At 46.2% G+C, this 17819-nt stretch overlaps 2 protein-coding genes across 3 annotated transcripts; both read left to right on the top strand.

Annotated features, from left to right (window-relative positions):
• Nucleotides 1-312: 312 nt before the first annotated feature.
• taok2a (TAO kinase 2a) lies at nt 313-12503 on the top strand. 2 transcript variants are annotated; one of them, XM_088316900.1, is made up of 20 exons: nt 313-783; nt 3232-3372; nt 3499-3570; nt 3651-3752; nt 4276-4321; nt 4402-4498; nt 4591-4704; nt 4801-4892; nt 5126-5219; nt 5366-5447; nt 5778-5948; nt 6144-6353; nt 6574-6702; nt 7200-7436; nt 7547-7675; nt 7751-7954; nt 8072-8311; nt 8851-9063; nt 9166-9348; nt 9683-12503. In XM_088316900.1, exons 2-20 carry the CDS (start codon nt 3241-3243, stop codon nt 10583-10585), a joined length of 3450 nt encoding a protein of 1149 aa, XP_088173026.1. In that variant the 5' UTR covers nt 313-783; nt 3232-3240; the 3' UTR covers nt 10586-12503. The 2 variants fall into 2 exon arrangements, with proteins under 2 accessions (XP_088173026.1, XP_088173025.1); XM_088316899.1 differs by having other exon boundaries at nt 314-783; nt 8851-9072.
• Nucleotides 12504-13255: 752 nt separating this feature from the next.
• On the top strand, nt 13256-17812 carry cdipt (CDP-diacylglycerol--inositol 3-phosphatidyltransferase (phosphatidylinositol synthase)). Its single transcript, XM_088317990.1, has 6 exons — nt 13256-13638; nt 14462-14596; nt 14918-15071; nt 15149-15230; nt 15368-15449; nt 16109-17812. Exons 1-6 carry the CDS (start codon nt 13596-13598, stop codon nt 16252-16254), a joined length of 642 nt encoding a protein of 213 aa, XP_088174116.1. The 5' UTR covers nt 13256-13595; the 3' UTR covers nt 16255-17812.
• The last annotated feature ends 7 nt before the right edge of the window (nt 17813-17819 follow it).

Genomic DNA, 17819 nt, shown 5'->3' with positions numbered 1-17819 from the left:
ACAAACAGAGCAGCAAAACATACAGACAACATCCAATAATACAAACACTATTACTGCAGAATTGTTGGGGACTATCTGCCTATTCTGTTAATTATGCTGAATCTTTCCCAGTAGACTTCTACATGTTATGGTACAACGTTTTACTGCAATAAATGAATAAAAAAAATAATGAAAAGCAATTGCTTGAAAATTGCAACGCGGTTCGCAGTATGATAGCCTATGTTCATAGTTATTCAAATGATTTTGGAAACCCTGTTTTATGTAACGATTGCGTTTTGAATTGTGTGGAGGTTTTATTTTGGAAGCGAAAGCTGACAGGAAGTGAAAAGAAAAGGATTTCCGCGCCTGCACTTGGAGCACCGCCCCCATCTATCTGTGCCATCTTGAACAAAAACGGTGGATGAAACAGGCCGAGACAAAGATGGAGCGAATGTTTTAAAGAGAGCTTTTAAAGAACCCGCCTGTGAGCTTTCCCCTCAAATAGACCGGAAGTGGCGCTTCGGGGACGAACGGCAGCCACACCCGGCAGAGCAGCTAAGCTAACATCAGCAGCTTCTCAGCTAGCAAGGCTAAGCTAATTTAGTACGAGTTGAAAGTTTCCAGTCGCCCCCGCTGGAATACACTTGATCTATTTATTGCATTTTTCGTGTGCTTGTGCGCTCGGGTGGAGATGAGCGAACGTCGTGTGGATGTCCCGCCGCTGCCGCTATGAGGACGCAAGCTCGTTAGCTACACTGCTAAGCGCTTGTTTTTCGTTCCGCAGCGGAACTGCAGGAAGCCGCGGTGAGTAAAAAGCTACAAAAAAGAAGAGAGAATTTCGGAAAAAATATTCTATTGCTTACAAACGGGCTACGCTGGTGACACGGACGTTCAGGCGCTCTCTCGTCACGCGTCTCCGCTCATCAGCAGCACATATTCCGGCTGACCCACTTTTAGACAAAGTGCACAAAGCGGAATGCAAAATAGGACAAAGTGGCTCCGTCTGCCCGGGAACAATCGTCCGTTTGTGTTCGGCTCGCACCATAAGAGGCTGCCTTCATATTTTGTGTTGTTTTAACGCGAGCTGTCATGCTAACTAGCGGGTTAGCTCTGGTGACGTCACAGCATGTCCTAAGAAAGTGTGGCGTCATTTCAAGTCAGTGTTGACTGCCTCGCAGACTTTAGCCAATTTTCGTTTTTCAGTCCCAATCGGCGATGCGGCCTTGCTGTTTGGATTTTCCTTTCACATTCCAAAAACATGTTTGCATGCTAGCTCCAGTGAAGCGCATGGAATTGCACAGAATGCGCGTTTGTCTTGTTGTGTCTTGGTGACCAGTCCATAGAATGTTTACTGTCTATATGCACGTACACTAAACTCCAGAATGATTAAAACCCTGTTCAAGATGTGATCTTTAGCTTCTAATACATTGCATCGAAATGACATATGATCAAATTGTAATAAATAAATGAATTAAAAAAGAGGAAAACCCAATCGTGAATTAAATTGTTTTTATTTAATGGGGATGAAAATCCTTCATGAAGAAATAATTATTTTGCATCGAAACACAATTATTAGCACCCCTGGTGCGGCCTAGTGCGGATAAGTGGTTCAGAGAATGAATGAATGTTTGTGAATACTTTGTGCCAGCCCCTTTTGCCAACAAAACTGCACCTAATATCCTTGAATGTTTCCCAAAATAGCAGAATAGAAAAAGAGGGACAGATCGCCCTAAAACCTCTCCACTCTTCTCCACAGGGGTTCAATGGGGTTGTGGTCAGGGGACTGAGATTGTGGGAGGAACTTGAGTCCATGCCTGCTTTCTACAAATTTCAGCATGAGCTTATTCTTCTGCAATCCAAGTTGAATTAATTTGAAGGCTTTTAATGCATCTTAATCAGGGCTGCCAATCATTATGAAGGGCACAGTATTTACTGGCGACCAGTCTATGCCTTGCTGTTCCACTTGGACCAAATAAAAATGTGTTTGGAGATGCGCTTGTTTATTACATAATCTTCTGGTACGTTGTGGCCAGATTGGCAACTGGCAGCTGCCACTCAAGCCTCATGCAAGATTGGACTCTTTTCGTCTCGATTGAGAGTGCTCTTTTTGCACCCCTCTGAACGGCACGCAGCTGCTGCGTCAGCTTGCATTGTCCAAACGCGTCATGTGACGACGCTTGTTAGGCACCGCTGACTAAGCACGTGTGTCATGGAAGGCGTTGTGGCGAAACAAAGACACAATGCTGCATCTTTGACTTCCTGCTTTAAGTTGGAGTTTGCGCTCTGGTTTGCGGCCGCTCGTTTCCCTTTAACACAGCCTTGTTTGTCAGGATGCTCCGTCGCCTTCCTTCCTTCCCGCTGAAGGCCACTCAAATGTATAAATGGAAATTGGTTGACCGTATTTTGAAAGAATGCATGTGCGCACGGTGGGGGTGGAGGAGGACGTGTGGGTGAGGCCACGGGCTTTTTTTGTTTTCCCTCTTTTCTGTGCACTCACTGAATCACTCGCGCTCGCCTGCTGGTGATGTTTCCTGTCACAAGCGCGGCAACACGCTTGAAGGACATCCAAATGCCTCCACACGGTCTCATCGCACAGTGCTTAAGAGCCGTGATGATGACGACGACGATGATGCTACGGGAAAGAATCTGTTCCAAGGTCAAACTGGCCCCATATTCCTTGTACAGGCTAAAGTCGAGCTGGGCATTTAACTCATGTAAGCGTCAACCATATAAAATCAAATTTGTTCATTTTAGACTATTGTGAGTACTGATCTAGGTTTCTGTATCACATCCTTACAGTTACTCATGACGATTGACAATACCAGCTACTTAAGGTACAAAGATTTGACATTAAGTCCTCCTCACCTCTAGTGGGCGCTACACTGCTAATACATTCAAATGTGTTTTAAGCGTATGGGATGGCTAAAAAAAAACTTTTTTATGTCATCTCTCTATATCGCGGGTTTTCACCAGGTTGGTGTAGAACGTATCCGTCATGATGAAGGGGCTTCACTGTACTCAGATTCTTTATTTTAGCTTTGCGTCCATTAAAATCGTCTGCCATTTTGTTGCTCCTACGCTGCTCCGCATTCCTTCTTACTCCAACGCCTTCCACAACGCAACTATGTGGGAGAGCATCCTGAGAGTGCACATTTGGGCACCCAGTATGATGATGCAACATTCTATGATGTGGTGCTTTTGCCATTCCTGCATAATCCGGTTCCTTACGGTGTCGCTGTTGCTTCCCGCCAGGCCCTGGCCATGCCCTCGAGCGCACGGGCGGGCAATCTGAAGGACCCGGACGTGGCCGACCTCTTCTGCAGGGATGACCCGGAGAAGCTCTTCGCCGACCTCAGGGAGATCGGCCATGGCAGCTTTGGAGCCGTCTACTTTGTGAGTTGTCCCCTCGCCGCGTCCGTCCTCAAACAACCTGAAAAATTGAACACACAGAAACTTTAAATCTCAGTTTTTTTATTGCCTGGAAAATTCATTGTCACCGTCGGCCGACTCACCTTTCAGGCCCGAGACGTGTGCAACAATGAAGTGGTGGCCATCAAGAAGATGTCGTACAGCGGCAAGCAGACAAACGAGGTGGCCCAATAGGGAACTGACAATAGGTTGTACAAAAGTGAGGCCCATTTATTAACCTGTTGTGCTGTGTTGCTGTGCAGAAGTGGCAGGACATCATCAAAGAAGTCAAGTTCTTGCAGAAACTTCGCCATCCAAACACCATCGAGTATCGAGGGTGTTACCTGAAGGAGCACACGGCATGGGTATGACGTCAGCTCCTATTTTGATGTTATCCCTTAAAAAAAAAAAAACTATTTCTTTGGTGTATGTGAATGCAGGGGGAACATCTTGTTTCAGGAGAAATAAAGCAAATCCCATAAGATGAGTCTTTTTCTAACAGTGGGGAGGGAAAATAAATAAAAAATGGAAATTGGGAGTTTTGTCAGCAAATGTAGCCCTGCTAAGTTAAGTCAAGTTTATTTGTATATCCCTTAATCACAAAAGACTTTCAAAGTGCTTCACAGGCAGACATGCACTGATCTAAAACCCCTCCAGACTACTGGAGGCCATATAGAAAATGCTCTGGACTGGAGCCTGTGAACTTCTTTTTAGCTCTCATCATCACCAAAGGTCCAGAATGTTGCGAGTGTAGGTTTCGCGGCAAAACATGCTGGAATCAAGTCAGCAAGATAGAAAGGTGCTAAGCCATGCCCGGTTTGACGAGTATGTAACCTGCCCAATGTTTTCAAGATGCGTTTTTTCAAACCACGTCTATTGTGTGTGCAGCTGGTGATGGAGTACTGCCTGGGCTCCGCCTCCGACCTCCTTGAAGGTGAGTCTAGCACCGAAACATCGGCGGTTGCCTCATGAATCTTTTTGTTGGTGTCCCAATACGCTTTTTGTTGTTTGCAGTTCACAAAAAGCCTCTGCAGGAGGTGGAGATTGCTGCTATTACCCACGGGGCGCTGCAGGGCCTGGCCTACCTTCACTCTCACAACATGATCCACAGGTGACTTATATTATATTATATTATATATTATATATACAGTAAACATAAGGAACACAATTCATACGGGAGTCAATTTGCGTTGCCTTGTTCAGGGACGTGAAAGCTGGCAATATCCTGCTCACCGAGCCCGGCCAAGTCAAACTGGGCGATTTTGGCTCCGCCTCCATCGTGGCCCCTGCCAACTCCTTCGTGGGGACGCCCTACTGGTGCGTCCTAGCTGTTTGCCAGACACCCTGATCATGCTCAACACCTTTTTTTTTTTTTTTTTAAATAACCACCAACACGTTGTCACCCCTGTGCAGGATGGCTCCTGAGGTTATCTTGGCTATGGACGAGGGCCAGTACGACGGCAAAGTGGACGTGTGGTCGCTGGGCATCACCTGCATCGAGCTGGGTACGACAAAATTTTCATTTGGGCCCCGTTTACACAAGCTACTAATCAAAGAACGGCCAATATGTTTCATGGCTAAATGGTGCGTGAGCAGTGACTTGTTAATTATTCTCTATGGACTTTAAATGCGCTTTATTTTGGGTTGAATGTCAAATGTTTACATAGTGGGATGGAATTCCTTCACGGCACTGAAAGTGACTCGGTTGGCCTTAAAATGTGAACTTGTGTTGTCACAGCGGAGAGGAAGCCCCCCTTGTTCAACATGAACGCCATGAGTGCCTTATACCACATCGCTCAGAATGAGAGCCCCATCTTGCAGTCCAATCACTGGTGAGACCTTTTGCTTCCGCTCACATCCTGACGCGAATCGTCGGATGCCTCAACTGTGTGTCTCTCTCTCTCTCTCTCTCTCTCTCTCTCTCTCTCTCTCTCTCTCTCTCTCTCTCTCGCACTCTCGCTCTCTCGTTTTCCGACAGGTCTGATTCCTTCCGCAACTTTGTGGACTCGTGTCTGCAGAAGATTCCACAGGACCGGCCCACCTCCAATGTGCTGCTCAATGTGAGAACATTCATCACACGCGTACAACACTGTCTTTAAACAATCATTCATCATATTTACGGCTTCATAACAAGCAGTGAAATACGAGAAGGTTGCCGTTTGCTAATTAACATTCTTCTTTACCTCGGCCAATTGAAAGTTCACACCACTAAGTCAAGTAATTTTTACAAATTATTGACCAATCTAAAGTGTTGAAAATGTTCAACATTGACCTAACATGCTGTTTTTTGTTCTCGGATAAAATTGAGATTTTTACCGTATTTGCGTTTGGTACGCTGCAACGCGTCTGTGCTGTTTTTTTTATACGTGAGATTAAACTCCTTTGTCCAGCATCGCTTCCTGTGCCGCGAGCGTCCCTTGACGGTGGTCATGGACCTGATCGCCCGCACCAAGGACGCCGTGCGCGAACTGGACAACCTGCAGTACCGCAAGATGAAGAAGATCCTCTTCCAGGAGACGCAGCAAAACGGCCCCGTGTCGGAGGGAGCCGAGGACGAGGAGGTGAGCTGAAGGAGAGCATACAGGGGGGATGTACTCTAGCAAAAAAAGCTGGGTCGTGGTGCTTTTCATGGAAAGTGTGGTTGTCGGAAAATGTGGGGGGGGGGCTCATGGGTGCGACGGCTCTTAGAACTAAAACCACTGTGCAGGATGGAGAATATCTGAGTTAATGCACGCACGTTTGTGGTTGCACGTCAGGAGGTGGAGCAGTACCTGTTGCACACGGGCACGGTCAACAGCATGGAGAGCTCGCAGTCGGTGCCCAGCATGTCCATCTCGGCCAGCTCCCAAAGCAGCTCCGTCAACAGCCTGGCCGACGCTTCCGACGACAGCAGCGGCGAGATGGCCATGATGCAGGAGGGAGAGCACACGGTCACCTCCAACAGTTCAATCATACACCGGCCCGCGGTGAGAACACCACAATCGCCATGTGTCTTCAACTAAAATCGGTGATAGGCCATGTCTAAGAACATTTTAAAATTGTTTTACCGCAGCATTGTATTTGAATTACATTTATGAGCCATCTTGTCTGACAAAAAAACATATTTTTCCTTGATTTGGGATATTCCATCTTACTCAGTGCAGGACTCATGCCAGTGGTCTCCAATGATTTTGTCATTTTGTTCAGGCTCAGGACAACATCTACGATGACCCTTACCAGCCGGAAGTAGAGCAGCCCCAGGCTCCCTCCGCCGGCCGCCGCAGAGCCTATTACCGCAACCGAGACCACTTTGCCACCATCCGAACTGCCTCCTTGGTACGTCCTTCTCCTTCTATTTTCAAGCAAACTGGACAACATTCATTTTATACTCAGCATACACCGCAAAATGCTCACGCAAACTATATCATTTCATCTAACCAACACGTTATCTTAATGCTAGTTTATGGAACGCCATCAAAAAGTTAACAGAAGTTAAAGTAATTCTAAACCTTCTAGCATCTGAGCAACACGTAGAACAGCCTACAGGTTCAACACTACTGGCATTGCCTCTCCCTACTGTGGGAGAACTATGAACATTACTGCAGCCTACATGGGGGGACCTTCTCTGCCTCTTCTTCTGACTCAGGCTGCATCTTTTTCAGTAGGGCTCCGTGCAATGATGCACAACTTTAAATCCTGTATTCTGTAAAATCCCATTCAAAAAATAAATAAAATGATGATTGCTTCAAAGTCTACAGGAAAGCAAGAAAAGCATACCAACACAGAGAGCAACGCTGTACCTCCTCGCACTCATGGCCCCGTCCAATCCGCAGGTGACCCGGCAGATCCAGGAGCACGAGCAGGGCTCGGCGCTGCGGGAGCAGATGTCGGGATACAAGCGCATGCGGAGGCAGCACCAGAAGCAGCTGATGGGCCTGGAGAACAAGCTGAAGGCCGAGATGGACGAGCATCAGCTCAAGCTGGACAAGGAGCTGGAGAACCAGAGGAACAGCTTCTCCTCGGAGGCAGACAAGCTAGTCAAGAAGCACCAGGCCATCCTGGAGAAGGAGGTGAGCGCCAGAACTACAAAATAAAATCCTTCCCACTTGAATTCATTTTCTTTGCCCTTCGTTCATACGTTTTGCCTCCAAATCTGACGTTTTTGCCGTTTTCCCTGCAGACCAAAGCTGCTCTGGCAGAGGAGAAGAAGTTTCAGCAGCACATTCTGGGCCAGCAGAAGAAAGAACTGACCAGCTTACTGGAGTCGCAGAAGCGTCAATATCGCCAACGGAAGGACCAGCTGAAAGAGGCAAGAAACATCGTCCGGCACAGCGGACAAGCGCGGGGCTTTCACCTCTGACATTGCTCCTTAAATCTCCGACAGGAGCTGAACGAGAACCAGTCGACCCCCAAGCGGGAAAAGCAGGAGTGGCTGATCCGGCAGAAGGAGTGTCTGCAACAGATGCAGGCGGAAGAGGAGGCCAGTCTGCTCCGGCGGCAGAGGCAGTACTACGAGTTGCAGTGTCGACAGTACAAGAGGAAAATGCTGCTCGCTCGACACAACCTGGAGCAGGATCTGCTAAGAGAGGTACGGACCCAAAAGTATTGATGGTTACGAGATAGTCTGCTCAGTGACCACTGAAGGTTACTAAATGTAGCAATGACACGGCCTGCCACCGCCTTCTCCGTTTTGATTCCCATCCAGGACCTGAACAAAAAGCAGACCCAGAAAGATCTGGAATGCGCTATGCTGCTGCGCCACCACGAGTCCACTCAGGAGCTGGAGTTCCGGCAGCTGGGTTCGGTGCAGCGGACCCGCGCCGAGCTGATCCGAACACAGCACCAGACGGAGCTGACCAACCAGATGGAGTACAACAAGCGACGAGAGCAAGAACTGCGCCAGAAACACACCGTGGAGGTGCGGCAGCAGCCCAAAAGCCTCAAGGTGAGTCCAATGCTCAAGATTTATCCTTCAACTTTCAAGCTAATCCCAAGTGGCTGTTGCAAAAAAGAAGACACATTTTTAGATGTTATTTCTTGGCTTAAGCGTATATGCAAAATAGTACATAAATAGTTTTTTTTTTTCCCTATGAAAAGTTTGTGCATTAGTCAATTTCTTTGGAAACGGGGGGCATTCGTAAATTGAGGTTCCACTCAACTTGATTACCACTTTTTTTTTTTTATCTTGCACTCCTCCACAAGTAGTCCATATAAAAAGAATAAAACTGATGAAAAGAAAACTAAAACTAAGCATTTTGGGGGGGATAAAAACTAATAACACTGCTCGGAAATTTTGTTAAAATTTAACAGAATTTCAAGAACAAAAGTCAAAATTAAATAGAAATTACAGGGAACAAGAGCAAAATATTGTAACCCTGTGAAGTGGAGTCTTTCACAGCTTTTAGCCAAGCAAGAACTAAAATGTCCAACTTGCGTCAAATGACGTGACTTGAGTCCTGACGCTGAGCCGCTTTTGCGTTCCAGTCCAAAGAGCTGCAGATCAAGCGACAGTTCCAGGAGACGTGCAAGATCCAGACGCGTCAGTACAAAGCCTTGCGCAACCACCTCCTGGAGAGCACGCCCAAGTCGGACCACAAGGCCGTGCTCAAGCGCGTGAAGGAGGAGCAGACGCGCAAGCTGGCCATTCTCGCCGAGCAGTACGACCACTCCATCAACGACATGCTGTCCACGCAGGCTGTGAGTAAGGCAAGGAACTCCCCCCCGCGCACCTTCCACACCGCCGCCCCTTGACCGTTGGCCGCACGCAACTCTGATGACGAGTTTTTTTCCCCCGTGCAGCTTCGACTGGACGAGACCCAGGAGGCGGAGTACCAGGTGCTCCGCATGCAACTGCAACAGGAACTGGAGCTGCTCAACGCCTACCAGAGCAAGATCAAGATGCACACGGACACGCAGCACGAGCGCGAGATCAAGGAGCTGGAGCAGAGGGTGTCCATACGCCGCGCGCTGCTCGAGCAACGGGTACCGCCAACACTTTTGATCCTTTTATGTCGAGGGTGTCAAAACTCTTTCGAGGCTAGTTCTCCTCTCCCTCAGCGAGGTGGTCACAACTAGGCAAACCTTTGAAATGTGTGATCATCTCATTACATTATTGCGGCTATTCGTCATTCTATACCTGCAAATTTTATTTGGGATATTTTCTTTTTTTTTTTTGCATGGGTTGTGGGAGGGGGCACAAGTCTGTGTGGGCCAATGTTGGTACTAACACCAAAGTGTTTGTGTCTGGCGTATTACAAATGAGCCATCTGGAAGGGCAAGGCTTTCAATTGATTTTATGATGTCTTGTGGCTTTCAGATCGAGGAGGAGATGTTGTCCCTGCAGAACGAGCGCTCCGAGCGTATCCGGACACTTCTGGAGCGCCAGGCTCACGAGATTGAGGCCTTCGACTCGGAGAGCATGCGTCTGGGCTTCAGCAACATGGCGCTGAGCGGCATCCCGGCCGAGGCCTACAACCAAGGCTACCCCGCCCCCACCCCCTCCTCTGGATCGGGGGGCTGGCCCTCGCGCCCCGTCCCCCGCTCGGGCAGCCACTGGAGCCACAGCGTGCAGAACTCAGTGGCCGCGCCGTCCTGGCGCGGTCAGAACCACGGCGGCGGCAGCTTCGTCCGGACTGAGTCGGCGGTGTCCTCGCATGGCTTCGGCAGGGACGGCGACTCTGTGAAGGGTGGAAGGGCGTCGTCCTCGGGGTCATCCTCCTCTTCCTCCTCCTCACATCACCACCAACACCATCACCAGCAGTCGCAGCAGCCGCCGCAGGCTCACTACCTCCCCCAGCACTACCAGCACCACCAGAGCACGCCGCACCTCTACCGTGACGAGCGGGAACGGGCCAGGGAGTGGGTGGGAGGCGGCGGCCACTATTCCCATCATTCCCAGGGCGGCCACCATCACCACCACCTGTCGTCCCACGCCTCCTCCCAGTCCCTGGCCCTGCTGCCGCCCCCTCCTGCGCCTCCGCCCGTCTCCCTCTCCTCATCCCCTCCGTCCTCGGCCTCCTCGTCCTCATCATCTCAGGGAGGCTACGGCGGCGGCCTCGGGGTGCGGGGCCCCGGCCTGATGGCCCTCAGGAACAGCCCCCAGCCTCTGCGCAGGACGGCCTCGGGGGGGCCCGGCGGCGGCGGAAGCGACGGTGGCCTGAGTCGGAGCACGTCAGTCACGTCGCACATTTCCAATGGCTCGCACCTGTCCTACTCATGAAGATTCCGCCCAGAGACTGTGGACGTTTCCTTTTCACTTCCTTCACATGTCGTTTGCAGTTTTTGTTGCACAAGACCAAGTTTGAGATTTTGCTCTCGGTCATCGCGTGGCGCTTCCTCTCAGCTAGCGGTGCTTTTCAAAACCACTCCCACTCTGTAAATAGGCTCGTCCTCCTCTTCTTTTGCTGTTTGATGCTGTTGAGCAGAGATTGTGTAGATATTCACATTTACAAACCACTCCACGTGCCAGTCTTCCCTTCACCGCCACATCGGCGAGTTAGCTTGGCTCGCTTTTATCTTAGCCTAGCTGAACTCAACGGCCATATCTGTTTGCGGTGTTAAAAACAAAAAAAAACAAAAACGTCCCAGTTGCTCCAAGTTGTAGTTAGCTTAGTTTAGCTTTGTGTCTGCACCGTCCACCGTAAACTAAGTTGATTTAATTTTTTTTTAAATTTTATTTTAAAAAGTTATTTTTTACAACTGAGACTTTTAACAAGGGGGAGAGAAAACCTGATTGTTTGCATAATTAGCAGACGTCATTACATCCGTCATAGGACACATTACATATGGACATCTTGCGTTATGTTACGACGACACCTTAAGTTTCGGCACGTTATGTTACGATGCGTCACAGCACGTGTGACAACACGCTACAGAAATTTACATCACAACACTCTGCACTACAACCGGTTCTGTTGTGACACATGCGTCTAACACCTTAGGGTTCAGCATGTTACGATGCGTTACCACACGTCGCGGCACTTGATCTGACATGCTACAGCACATTACGCTACGACCTGTTCGGTTGCAACTTGTTGCTTTACAACACATCGTTGCGCTACTTTTGGACACGTCGGGTTCTGTAGCGGATCGTTACATCACGGCGACGCGTTACGGCCTGTTACCAAGCCCAACCCACCATTGGGTCTCCCGAAAACTTGCGTTGTGCTCTTTTCCGATGCAAGCGTCTGTCAAATCTCAATGTGAACGTTGCGGGCGCCCGTTGACCTACAGTGTACATAGCCGTACTAACTCAAAAAGCGTCTTAGTAATCATAAGGAACTTTTTGTCATGTGACCTACTAGACCAATAGATGCTACTGCTGTCGTATTTATGTTGTATGCCATTTTGTTTTAATGCTAAGTTTATTTTTATTTTATTTTTCTCAAATGTGACTGCCAACGTTGACCACTCGCTGGAGAAGAATAAGCGCAGTGCAGTGTTACTGTGATAGAACGACCTATGAAGTCCATTTCCCAGCATTCCTTGTTGTCGTGTCAGTATTAACATGTGGAGCGTTCCCACAATCCTTTGGTGCCATGTTCGACTTGACTTGATTTTGTTTTTGTTGCGTGTGTGCGTGTGCACGCATGGGTAGAAGTGCATAAGCATCATCAGGCCGCTTCCTCCCGCCGTGGCGAAGGAGCGCGACGGCCGTCTTTGGTTGTCACGTCTACCTCATTTGCACTGATGGTCAAAGAATGTTTGGCTCTTCCCACACGCGCCGGGAACCGCGCGTTGACTTGACGAACGAGCGCCATTTCACTTTTTGACTTGTTTTTGGGGGGTCGTAACGTTTTTCTTTGTTGAGTTGAAGCTTGAAGAGGCACAAAGAATATAGAAAACAGGAAGAACACTTTTGTCTTCTTGGGTTCCGTGAAAGGAGGCAAAGTTTGGGGAAAGAGGCGCATACGATGCGCTCCTCGTGTTTCCCGCAGGCGGACGATGTAAAGATTATTTTTCTAGTTTTGAAGTCAAGAAGAAAGAGTCACACCATACAAACATGTTTTAGCTCTTTTCTTCTCAAACATCAGGCTATCTTCACACATAAACGTGGAAAAAAATGAAGCATTGGAGTGGGAAACAGTTGTACAGAAACGTAACAAAATACTTTTGGAAAATAAACAGACATCAGTACATTGTGTTGTTTTGGCTGTTTTTTTTTGTCCCTTTTCTGAAGTTTCTATTTTGAACTCACTCAAAACCACCTGGAATTTTGTAAAAAAAAAAAAAAAAAAGTGCAATATTTTTGTCTTTAAGGCAGCGGTCTTCAGTCCTGTTTCTCTGGGGCTGGTGTCCTGTCTCCCCCCCATCTCTTCCTGCAGCGACACACCTGATTCAAACGATCAGTATCGTTATCTAGCTTCTGCAGACCTCGCTGATTATCTGATCATTTAAATTAGGTGTGTTGCAACAGGGAGAGACCGTCCTTTTAACGTGTCTGCTTGTGTCTTAGATATTTTAAAAAAAATAATAAATTATAGCAGAGCAGCATATTTGTATAACTAGCTAACTTTGATTTATAAGGTGCAAAAAAGACTGCGCCGGTGACCTGAACTGGAAGTAATTGCATCTTTTGCTTTGCTGAATGCGGGTTAAACTCGTTAAAGCATAAATTACTGCATTAGAAAATTAATACCTAAACGCATTAAATTTATCATGTTTTAACTTAAAGTGTATCGCGTTAAAACGTCAATTAAACTTTATTTTGGTGTGCTAGCAATACCCTCCCATAAAATTTTAAATAATGATAAAAATAATCCATCGGTGTTTCTTGTCCGGTTCAAACTGGTAAAGAAGCTAAAAATAGAGCTGTGAAGTTTAAAGGGGGGATGGTACCGCGGTGACGTCAGAACAATAACCCGTCTCATACGCAGACGAGAGCGATACCGGAACTTGGACTATCACTAAAAAAAATAAATACTGTTCCTTACCGGAATTAATCCGCCAATAAATCTACCTTATAACTAGGCGATTGACTGTAAATAACGTACAGTAAAACATTATCTGTCGTAAAAAAATGTTTGTCGAGTGGTTCGTGCGGTTCAACGTTAAAATATTATAGTGAAACACAACAATACCGGAAATGGTCGTCTTTTATGAAGGTTTGAGCGCTAGCTTGACGACAAGCTACCACTTGAGGAAGTCTTCAAAAAGCTAATTTCTTTATTTACCCCGAACAATCTAGCTACAAAAACAATTTTACTAATCGACAACCTCCAAAGGCAAAGATGGCACAAGAAAACATTTTCCTCTTCATTCCTAATCTGATCGGTGAGTTTGTGATGCGGTCACCGGCGCGTAGCTGCTAAGATAATTGCTACCAAATGAGACTGAATGGCAAACAAATATTCCAACACATTTTACAAATGTCCCGCGTTAATTTTACTCATTAGCGATAGCTCCGCAAGATGCCTTCACGGTAGATCCAAGCCTCGGCCTCCTGTAATGCTCATACCCCTGTTGGGGCTTTATTTTTAAATAAATTAAAAATATAAAACTACTTCAGTAAGTCATTTCCAAGTGAGTTCGTGAAAAGAATAATAGTTCTAAAAAAAGGTTTGTCTAATGACTTGTCTGTTGCTTTTAGTGACACTTACGTTAAATGTTCCCTTCCGCATTGATTTCTTTATAACACGTCAGCGTTTGACGTCATTTGTGAATATCAAACAACATTTATAGAACTTATAACAACAGCAATAAAAATGTTATCTTTTACGTTTAACTTAATACCCAATAAAAATTTCAAATTCTGCACAAAAATAACACTCATACATATATTGTTTATCTATCTTCAGACAAAATGGTGTACTGTGCCTGTGTGAAATAATGGCCTGTTTTTTGAAAGGATGCAATTGAAGCAATGTTTTTATAATCTGTTGCATTCATGTTCTTGCATAAAGTGGGTGAAAAGTAACACCTCATTTGAAAAAAAAAAAAATCAGCAAAAATTATAATATTGAGATTACCCCAATTTAACACTGTGTGTCTTTTCCCCACACGCCAAGTGTTCTTGCCACAGACAGGTTATACTGTTTGTCTTCAATTCTTATCCATTGTCATCATGTTGACAAATGTGTTGTTTGCAATCATGCAGGTTACGCCCGCATTGTTCTGGCGCTGGTGTCCTTCCTCTTGATGCCTTGCTGCCCGTTTCCCGCCTGTTTGTGCTACATGCTCAGTGCCCTGCTGGACGCCTTCGACGGCCACGCCGCGCGGGCGCTCAACCAGTGTACGTTTATATTTTGACATGGTACCCATTTAGATGATAATTGTAAAAAAATGTGCATAATGGACACCCACTGAAATGCGTTTGGAAAAATAAAACCCTAAAGATTCTAAGAACGCAGAGAAACATTTAACTCATTGGGAATGGGGTTGAAATTATGATGCTGATGTCATTTTTACCATCATCTTGATGAATATAATGATGTATGTGATGTTAATTAGAATAAAAATGACTTTGACGAAGATGATGCTGATGATGATGATCAATTTGAATATTGATGATGCTGACGAGGCAGACGCACGCGTGTGTGTTTGTGGTTTTCAGCCACGCAGTTTGGCGCCATGCTGGACATGCTGACGGACCGATGCGCTACCATGTGCCTGCTGGTCAACCTGGCGCTCCTCTACCCGTCCTACGCCTTCCTCTTCCAACTCAGCATGTGCTTGGACATCGCCAGCCACTGGTTGCACCTGCACAGGTGGTGCACTTCCTGCACGACGGCCCCGCCCCTGCCTGTCTGCCGCACTTGCTAATTGTGCGTGTGCATGTGTGCAGCTCAACGGTCAAGGGGTCGACTAGTCACAAGAGCATCGACCTTTCCGGAAACCCGCTGCTGCGCATCTACTACACAAACAAGGTCACAGATGCAACTTCTTCACACAGACCAAAAATCATTACTCCCCCCCCCATTACCCCAAGAAGTCAAGCGTGCTGACTTAGTGCTCACAGGTGTTGTGTGTGTGTGTGTGTGTGTGTGTGTGTGTCTGTGTTTAGGTGGTTCTCTTCTTGATGTGCATGGGCAACGAGCTATTCTTCTGCCTGCTCTACATCCTGCATCACCTGGAAACACCTGGCGGTAAATTTCACACGCACTCACACCAACCTGTGTTTGTGTTGTTGCGCTTGCGGTCGCCACCGCGCGTGCGCATTTGTGCGTATGTGCCAACTAAAACGCTGGAAATAACTAAAATTGACATTTTAAAATCATTTTTGCTAACAAAATCACATTTTGATATGGCAAGTCAACTCAATTTATTTTTGTTAACAATAACATAGACACGGTATTCAGATGAATATTGCATTTGTGGAATATGACTGAAGCAGCAAAATACATCCATTTTGATTAATCTCAGAGGCCATTTTGCCACTTACGATCAACTGAAAATAATAATCACAATTAACGACTAATCACGGCTCAGCTTGCAAATGTCAGATGACCAAACTCAAGATTACAGGTGAGCGGTGGTTGATCGTTACCTGAGCAACTGTGATGTCATTTTCAGTCGACGACAAGTGACGAGGCAAAATGGCCGCCCCCTGAGATGAATCAAAATGGCTGCATTTTGCTGCTTCATTCATTTACCACAAAGGCAACATTAATCAGAATGCTGTCTTGACACTAGCCAGTCTGCTTTGAACATATTATTGATAAGTATTTTTCTGAATTGACCTGCACACACGCACACACACACATTATCGTAACCAGTGCACGTGTGTTGCCTGTGTGTGTTTCAGCACTGGTGTACTGCACCCTCGTGGTGAGCGGTGTGGTGTGCGTCCTGAAGTCGTGCATCAGCGTGGTGCACCTGGTGACGGCCTCTCAGAACATGGCCGCCATAGACGCCGCCCAGCGAGCCGCCGCCGCCAAGAAGTCGAAGTGAGAGTGTCTGTCAGCAATTCGGGGGCTCATTTGACCAAATTTGTCAGATTGTCATTTAAGCGTTGGGACATAATCGACATTGCTTCTCGTCTTTTTTTTTTTTTTTTTTTTTTTTTTCCCCCCGAGGGCGGGCATGGAAGCAGCTGACGTTTATCCAAAGCTCACTCATGACACGAGAGCAAAAACAATTGTGGACACAAAATATTTTAGACAGGTGCGCACCTACAAACTTGCGTTTGTGCTATTAAATACATTCCCTGCTTCAACCAACCCTAAAGAAGAAAGGGGAGGGGAAAAAAAGACAATCCTAGAACTACATTTGAAGTCTGTTAAAATAGCAAGTTACTTTTCACATTTCTGACCACACGACGATGGTGCGCACATCATACAGTCATGTGTTGACATACGAGTGACCCGATGAGATTCGAGATAATTTTTTATTTCAATTTTTATTTTTTCTGCTTTTGCTTGCAAACATAACGCTTACGATACGAGCACTGTCTGGTGATGGTGGCAGTGCACTCAAGTCATTTGACCACAATTTGGCAGCTTTCAATAGACGCTTCAGGCTGTTTTGGGATTCTCAGAGCTTATGTTTCCTCGCAAACTAAGTATTGAACAAAGACAAGTTTTTAGAAGAAAATATGTAGCTTTGCTTTGGAATCGTCCGTTTTACCTTCATGCTTGCAAACGATGCAAAACGCCATTGACACAGGCTGACCAAACTAGCATCTAGGTAGTGGCTGTTCAAGAAAAGGATATTTGAACAAAAACAGTTTAGCAACACATGTAGACAAGCATATATTTGTCAAAGAATGACCAATACCTCTGCAGCTGACAGGAATTTTTATTTCCTCCATGTATATCTGTGTCTGTATTATACTGCCTCCTGGTGGCCAAAGCGCACACAGCACAGGAGAAGGCGCATCAGAATGTCCACATTGAAATGAAAATGTGGCAAAAAGTGTTCAATACGTTACATTCTTTTTAACTACATCATTACTGTATGTTTTTATGTAGTCAAATGTTTTAGGATGCTACTTTTATTATAAAACGCATTACAAGTGTTTTGTTTTGTTTTTGGGTGGTGGTGCTGAAACAGATTAATTTGCATTTTCATTCTATTTATTGTGATGTTATCACATCTTTTTGTTTTTTCTTTCCCCCTGTTTTGCTGTGATGTACGATGTGTGTGTTTTCACGTGTGCTTTTCCTTCCAATTTGAGCTTTAGCTCAACTTTTGAAGTTAACTCAACTGCAATTGCTCATTCGCTCGGGTCTGATCATGTGAAAGACAAGCATTTTTTTTGCTCCTCAAGAGGGTGGGATATTGATAAAAACAGATTTTCGTTGTGGTGATTGTGGCACAAAGTATCATTTGTGTGTTTGATTTTCTGCTGCTAAGGTTCGTTTAGAGCGTGGGATGAAATATGAGCAATGTGTAGAATGTATTATTAGCAAACACGTGTTTGGTTTCTGCTGTAAATGCAATTGGAATAACTTTTGCTCCTGAGTTTGTTTGAAAACTGCAAAAATAAAAAAAAGCAAAGAAGCTGAAATCTGACT

This window comes from Idiotropiscis lumnitzeri, chromosome 15, assembly GCF_059441095.1.
Source record: "Idiotropiscis lumnitzeri isolate Australia: NSW breed Sydney's pygmy pipehorse chromosome 15, RoL_Ilum_1.0, whole genome shotgun sequence".
Taxonomy (NCBI): domain Eukaryota; kingdom Metazoa; phylum Chordata; class Actinopteri; order Syngnathiformes; family Syngnathidae; genus Idiotropiscis; species Idiotropiscis lumnitzeri.
Note: the sequence above shows the minus strand (reverse complement) of the source record. Positions and strands in the feature narration are given on the sequence as shown.

What these genes read in the sequence shown, in the direction of transcription:
- taok2a (XM_088316899.1), top strand. Translation starts at nt 3,241, where the DNA reads ATGCCCTCGAGCGCACGGGCGGGCAATCTGAAGGACCCGGACGTGGCC. An exon ending in CATCACCTGCATCGAGCTGG is followed by an intron (nt 4,893 to 5,125) that starts GTACGACAAAAT and finishes GTGTTGTCACAG; the next exon opens with CGGAGAGGAAGCCCCCCTTG. An exon ending in GGAAGGACCAGCTGAAAGAG is followed by an intron (nt 7,676 to 7,750) that starts GCAAGAAACATC and finishes AATCTCCGACAG; the next exon opens with GAGCTGAACGAGAACCAGTC.
- cdipt (XM_088317990.1), top strand. Translation starts at nt 13,596, where the DNA reads ATGGCACAAGAAAACATTTTCCTCTTCATTCCTAATCTGATCG. An exon ending in CGCGCGGGCGCTCAACCAGT is followed by an intron (nt 14,597 to 14,917) that starts GTACGTTTATAT and finishes TGTGGTTTTCAG; the next exon opens with CCACGCAGTTTGGCGCCATG. An exon ending in TCACCTGGAAACACCTGGCG is followed by an intron (nt 15,450 to 16,108) that starts GTAAATTTCACA and finishes TGTGTGTTTCAG; the next exon opens with CACTGGTGTACTGCACCCTC.